The sequence below is a fragment of the Myotis davidii genome, unplaced genomic scaffold, assembly GCF_000327345.1.
Source record: "Myotis davidii unplaced genomic scaffold, ASM32734v1 scaffold663, whole genome shotgun sequence".
NCBI classification, from domain to species: Eukaryota; Metazoa; Chordata; class Mammalia; order Chiroptera; family Vespertilionidae; genus Myotis; species Myotis davidii.
This window is the reverse complement of record NW_006295816.1, coordinates 485,713-492,690: the sequence shown is the minus strand read 5'-3', so window position 1 is coordinate 492,690 and position 6,978 is coordinate 485,713. Positions and strand designations below refer to the sequence as shown.

The 6,978-nt window shown below is 50.9% G+C and overlaps 1 protein-coding gene across 1 annotated transcript in view; it reads left to right on the top strand.

Moving 5' to 3' along the window:
- The window catches only part of ELP6 (elongator acetyltransferase complex subunit 6), an 8,521-nt gene extending 7,281 nt beyond the window's left edge, over nt 1-1,240 (top strand). The window contains 1 exon segment of the mRNA XM_006770427.2: nt 15-1,240. Within this exon segment, the coding sequence (XP_006770490.1) occupies nt 15-140 (126 nt within the window). The 3' untranslated portion in view covers nt 141-1,240.
- The last annotated feature ends 5,738 nt before the right edge of the window (nt 1,241-6,978 follow it).

Sequence of the window (6,978 nt, the reverse complement as noted above, 5' to 3'; positions counted from 1 at the left end):
TCTCCTGTCCGCAGCTGAGGGTCCTGTGGAGGACGCCGTCGCCGCCCGCCCAGCGGGGCCGGAGCCTCACGTTCCAGTACAAGATCCAGGACAAGAGCGTGGCCTTTTTCGCCAAAGGACTGTCCCCTGCGGTTCTGTGACCCGAGGGGCAGGCAGAGCCCCCCGGGCGGTTTCCTCACGGAGGGTGAAGCATCTCCGCCTTCGCAGCCGTGTCCCCAGCTGGACTGCGCCCAGGGAGGAGCGGACCGTGGCATGTGCCCTTGTCCCGTGTTCAGAAAACACGTCAGGAACCCGCACCCTGCCTGTCGAGATGGAGCTGGGAGCCGGGGTCCTTACACGTCAGCCCGGCCGTTTCCGCGGTGCTTTGGAGCCAGGGTGGGTCTGAGCGCTGGCAGGAGCTGTACCAATGGCGGGCATCCTCGGGGACAGAAGAGGCCGTCCTGGCTGCCATAGAGGGCGCCCCAGGCGCCCCACATCCTGGCTCCGCGGGCATCTCAGAGTTTCTACCTTTGTCTTGTGAAGGTCCTTTGCCTAAGCCCAGCGAAGAAGCAGCTTAGGAGGCGTGAGGCCCGAGGAGGCCACACTGGCTGACCCACCCTCCTGGGAAGGGCAGGGCTCCCCCCGTTCAGCTCGGCTCCCCCGGGTTCCCCCTGGTTCTGTGGAGAACGCGGAGGTGCTGTGGGGAACGGGGAGCAGGCGGAGAGAACAGGCGATGAGCCATTAAACCAGTTCGAGTAGCAGGAAGCGCACAGGCTGCCGTGGCAGGAGAGCAGTGGTCCCTCGCCTGGTGTGTGAGCTGCCGGAGCGGAGCTTGGGCGAGAAGGCGTGGTTTGGAAGCAGTGCCAGTGCGAGGCCTTGGAATGCTCCCGTCTTGTCTCTGAGGGCATCTTTGCTCCTCTGGGTTCAGAAATGTCTTTTCCTTCTTCACTGCCGGGAAGGGCTGTTCCTTTTTAGCTTAAAATAACTTCTAAGTGTCCCTTCACTGTTGACTCATTTGGGATTCGTGCTTTGTCTCCGTGCTGATCATGGAATAGCCCGGCAGTACTGACTGAAGAGAATGTACTGATTTATTTACATGTAAAGTTTCTGAAATTGAGCCTCTGCACCATTCACCTTTCTAGGTGTTGAAAGGTTAGTGTATCTGTGCTCTCAGGAGTCTTTAGTTTTTTATATCAATTTTAGAGAGAGCAACATCTGCTGCTTGTTCCACTTATCTATGCATTGGTTGATTCTTGTTTGTGCCCTGACTGGGGATCGAACTCTCAGCCTTTGTATATTGGAACAACGTTCTAACCAACTGAACTACCTGGCCAGGGCCTCAAGAATCTTTTTTGAAAGGGTATTGTGCCCGCTCTGGCCGGTTTGGCTCAGTGGATGAAGATTTGGCCTGTGGACTGAAGGGTCTCGGGTTTGATTCCAGCCTAGGGCACATGTCCAGGTTGTGGGCTCGATCCCCAGTAGGGGGTGCACAGAAGCCAGCCAATCAATGATTCTCATCATTGATTTTTCTTTCTCTGTCTCCCTCTCTCCCTCTCCCATCTGAAATCAATAAAAATATATACATATATATATATATCCTATCTAATAAAAGACAAAAATGGTAATTGGCGTACGACCAATACCCTTTTCATTGGCTAATCAGCGAGATATGCAAATTAACTGCCAACTCAGATGGCAGTTAACTGACAACAAAATAGCGGTTTATCTGCATATGTAGGCACAATGCAGGGAGGCGAAAGGGAAAGCAGGAAGAAGCCCCCTGCCACTGACAGCGATCGGAAACCCAGGGGGGCGCTAAGAGCCCCCAGGGCCGCCTTTGCCCTGCCCCCCAGCCATGATCGGAGAATCAGGTGCCTTTGCCGCCCTGGCCAGTGATAGCAGGAAGTAGGGGTGGAGCCAGCGATGGGAGCTGGGCAGGGTCAAAGCTGGCAGTCCCAGGAGCTAGGGGTCCCTTGCCTGGGCCTAAAGCGGAGCCCATGATCGCAGGGCTGCTGCCGCTGCGGGTCCCCGCTGCCCGGGCAGGACGCCTCGGCCAGAGGCGTTAGGCCTGGGCAGGGGCAGAGCGGGAGATCGCGGGGAGCTGGGGGTCCCCTGCCCAGGCCTGACGCCTGGGCCAGAGGCGTCAGGCCTGGGCAAGGGGCCGATCCTGCGATTGGAGATTGATGGGGGTCAATGCCTGAGGGCTCCCAGTATGTGTGAGGGGGCAGGCTGGGCTGAGGAACACTCCCCCTCACCTCCCCCCCGTGCACGAATTTTGTGCACCGGGCCCCTAGTTTTAATATATTTTATAATTTTTTACAGAGAGGAAGGGAGAGGGATAGAGGGTTAAAAACATCGATGAGAGAGAAACATCGATCAGCTGCCTCCTGCACACCCCCTACTGGGGATGTGCCCGCAACCAAGGGGCATGCCCTTGACCACAATCGAACCTGGGCCCCTTGAGTCTGCAGGCCGACGCTCTATCCACTGAGCCAAACCAGCTAGGGCTAAAAAATATTTTTTTAAAAGGTTATTGTGCCCACTTTCTATAAAGTGTTCTTCAGAGACTTTTCCTCATTTTTTAAAACTGGTTGTATATTTTTTTATTATTTGATTTTTAAATCTTTATTGTTGCAAGTATTACATATGTCCCCCCCCCCATTAATGTCCTCTAGCCCACCCCCGTCCCCTGGTTGTATAATTTTATTAAAACTAATGCAGAAATTGATTTAATACCTTCTCAAATGTTTTTTAGTTATTGGAAAAGGACTTCCCTGATTTTATTGATTTTTTTAAAATGGTGTTTGAGACATAGTAATGCAGTTGGCTTTTTAAAAAAAATTTCTAAACTCTTCTAATGATTTTCAGATTGAGACGCTTGAATTGGTAGATATTTCCCCTTTTTTTAGGTATCGTTAACATCTGCAAATAATGGTACACACCTTGCCTATTCCTCCCTTGGATAACTTTAGTCAGCACTTTGCAATTTGTGAGATGAGAGTGGTGTGTAGGCATTTGCTGTCCAGTTTCTGTTTTTAATGGGATAGGAAGCATTTTCGTATAATACCTAATTTTAAAATATATTATCAAGTCAGTTTAAAAAATAAGCTTGAAGAAGGAAAGGAGAAAGAAACGTTCCTCTTCCACTCCTATCCCCCCCCCTTTTTAAATATATTTTATTGATTTCAGAGAGGAAGGGAGAAGGAGAGAGAGAGAATCACTGATCGGCTGCCTCCTGCACGCCCCCCACTGGAGATGGAGCCCACAACCTGGACATGTGCTCTTGGTTCGTAGGTCAACGCTCAACTGTGAGCCATGCCTTTTTAGGGGCTCGATCGGCAATCATTGAACCCCGTGGGCTTCCTGGGCTTCCTCAGGGTTCTGGCGCTTTTCCTGTGGGTGTGCTGGCGTGGCCACAGCTCTCGGGTGTATGACCCTTGAATCCCTCCTGCAGTCTTGTCTTACTAGTATTTGTTCTATTTTCTATAAACTGCTGTTTGTTAGGCTTAAGATTTTAAAATTAACCTTTATGTTTGAGATGGACTTACTTATTATGGTAGTATACCATCTATAGTTGTGAGCGGAGATGACCTCTAATTATTTTTCTCTGTATTCGTCCAGTCAGGCTTGAACATGAAAATAACACTCGCCCCATAAGCAGTGTTGAGGAACTCGCTGCCTTTCATATGCTCTGAAAGTCTTAGTGTTTTTTATTCCAATTTAGGACTTGCATTGGTCAAGGTCAGGGAACTTTTTGGAATTTTGTCTTTGTTACTGGTCTTTATGATTTTCTTTATTGTCAGTTTTTGTACTAGTTATTTTTCAAATATTTATCTTTTCTATTTGTTTTCCTGAAAAAGTATTTATAAATCATATATACAATAAGGGACTTGTGTCCAGAATATAAAAAGAACTCTCACAATTTAATAAGACAACCAGTTAAAGAGTGAGCAGAAGATTGGCATCGACATCAGAGCAGACATAGGAATGCCAACATGCACATAAACATAAACATGAAGTACCTAACAGCCCTGGCTGGCGTGGCTCAGTGGATAAGCGTCGGCCTTGGCACTGCTGGGTCCTGGGTTTGATTCTGGTTAAGGGCACATGCAGGGGTTGCAGCTCCATCCCCAGTGGGGGGCCACCGGGAGGCAGCCGATCCATGATTCTCTCTCATCGTTGATGTTTCTCTCTCCCCCTCCACCTCTCTGAAATCAATAAAAATACGTAAAAATAAAAGATACCTAACAAGCCATCAGGGATGTTCCTTAACAGAGAATGTTGCTAATCACCACACTGCTCAGCTAGAATTCAGTAACAGCTACAAGTCAGACAGTCCTGTACTTCAATGGAAGCAACTGGGTAACAGTCACTTCATGCTCCTAAAGTGGCTACAAACTGACGTGCCCTCGCAGGTGTGGCTCAGTGGGTAGGCAAACCTGGATCTACCCCTCACCCAGGTGACCAGGGTCCGTCAAATGTCTCAAACTCCTCAGCCAGCACACCCTCAGGAAAGTCCAGAGCCTCAAGGAAGCCGGGAAGGGCAGGAACAATGCCATCCCACCTGGCGGTTATGGTGGAGATGAGCTTTTATTAGAGCACCAAGCACATGACCTACACAACACAGGTGCTCACTAAAGAGCTTACCCAGATCCCTGGCCTGTGTGGCTCACTGGATAGAGCGCCGGCCTGCAGACTGAAGGGTCCTGGGCTCAATTCCGGTCAAGGGCACGTGCCCTGGTTGTGGTCTCCATCCCCAGTAGGGGGCGTGCAGGAGGCAGCCGATCAATGATTCTCTCTTCCTCTCTGCAATCAATAAGAATATATTTTTTAAAAGAATGGCTACTGTGTTTTGGAATCGAGGCATTTTACATCTGTCCACCTGGATCTTAATTTCTTTCCGAAAGTCGCAGAGGTCAGTGCTGGCTGCATCCTGAAACCGGACTCCTAAGGTGCGGTTCCCTGAGGTTCAGTATTTTCCAGCCACGAGCAGCTGCTGCTGCTAGAACCAGGATGCAGAGCTGAGGAGTCTGGCGTCAGTGGTCGGCAAACTCATTAGTCAACAGAGCCAAGCATCAACAGTACTTCTTCAAAATAGACTCGCCCAGGCCAAAAACCGACTTGTGTACATGGGCAATGAAGTTTCAATCGCACTTGTGCGCCTGCACATGGTATTTTGTGGAAGAGCCACACTCAAGGGGCCAAAAGGCTGCATGTGGCTTGTGAGCCGCAATTTGGCGACCACGGGTCTGGCCGGAAGCAGCCCTGTCCACTTGATCGGTCACCAGCTGCTGTCACTAGTGCTTAACTCGTGAGCGTGATCACTAGTGCAAGCGACTGCAGAGACGGACCCGAATCGCCATGAAACACCCTTCTCTGTGTCCCAGCGGCCGAGGTGCCTGGCCGTGGGTTAGAACCCAGAGTCCTGCGTCCAGGCTGTGGCCACCACGTCAGTTATTAGAGTCACCTCTCTCCCCTCTCCAAGACATTTTCTTTATTTGTGAAATAGACCCAGCCCGTTTTTCAAGATTTTCATGAGGACTGGCCCAGTATAGAAGCTTAAGTATGGGAAATTATGACTTCTTTTTTAAATGTTTTTTAAAATTTATTTGGGAGAGGAAGGGAGAGGAAGAGAGAGAGAGAAACATCAATGATGAAAGGGGATCATTGATTGGCTGCCTCTTGCATGTTGAACCAAGCCCGAAACCCAGCCATGTGCCCTTGACTGGAATCGAACCTGGGACCCTTTGGTCCACAGGCCGATGCTTTATCCACTGGACCAAAACAGCGAGGGCTAAATATGTTTTTATTGATGCCAGAGAGAGGGAGATAGAAACATCAATGATGAGAGAATCATGGATCGGCTGCCTCCTGCACGCCCCCCACTGGGGATCAAGGCTGCAAGGTCACGTGTACCCTGCTGTGATCTCCTGGGTTGATGCTCAACCACTGAGCCACACCAGCCAGGCACTTCTTGACAAACTCTAAGCTCCATTTCGTTTAAGTTTTTGAGTTATTCCATGGTAAGCAATTTGAAGTACAAGTTGAGCTTTGCTAATCTACACTAATAAAATACAGAGATGTTAATTGACCATACCTTTGCTATGCCCTAAGTCATGCCCATCAGCCAATCAGAGTGACTATATGCAAATTAACCCAACCAAGATGGCAGCCAGCAGCCACGGAGTGGAGCAAGCAGGAGGCTTGGTTGCCTGGGTGATGGAGGAAGCCAAGCTTCCCGCCTGCCCTGGCCAGCTGTGGCCTCCACTAAAGGCAACAAAGTTTTAATTATAGAAGCTAAATATATCCCAGATACCTGCTTCCAGCCAGTCTCCACTGGGAGCTTGGGTGGCTGGGTGTTGTGGCCAGCCTGCAAACAGCCATCAGACCCTCACCCAGGCTGGCCACACTCTTATGGGGTTAGGGTTCCCGCTGGGGGGCTTAGCCAGCCTGAAAATAGCCCTCAGCCCCTCATCCAGACTGGCCAGGCACCCTAGTGGGGACCCCCCACCCTGAAGGGGCTGTGGCCAGCCTGCAAACAGCCACCAGCCCCTCACCCAGACTGGTCAGGCACTCCTATATAATAAAAGGGTAATATGCAAATTGACCCTAATAGCAGAACAACTGGGAATGACTGGTCACTATGACACACACTGACCACCAGGGGGCAGATGCTCAATGTAGGAGCTGCTGAGCTGTGGTGACTTGGCAGCTGTGGTTCTTGGGTGACGCACCTGGAACCAGAGAGGAGGGAGCTGGAACCTGGGGTGCATCACGCGAGAACCGCACTTTTGCAATCCTTGGGGGATGTCGGAGAGCCAGCTTCACCGGATCCCCGCAGGCTGGGCCGAGGGGTCCCACTGGTGCAGAGCCTCTGCACTGGGCCCTGGTGATGAGCAGGAACTTCTGAGGTGCCCGCATTACCGCAGGCTGGGGGGGGAGGGGAGCGGGGGGAGACCCGAGAGGACCATCCCTTAACGCCTGGAGGGCAGAGCAGCA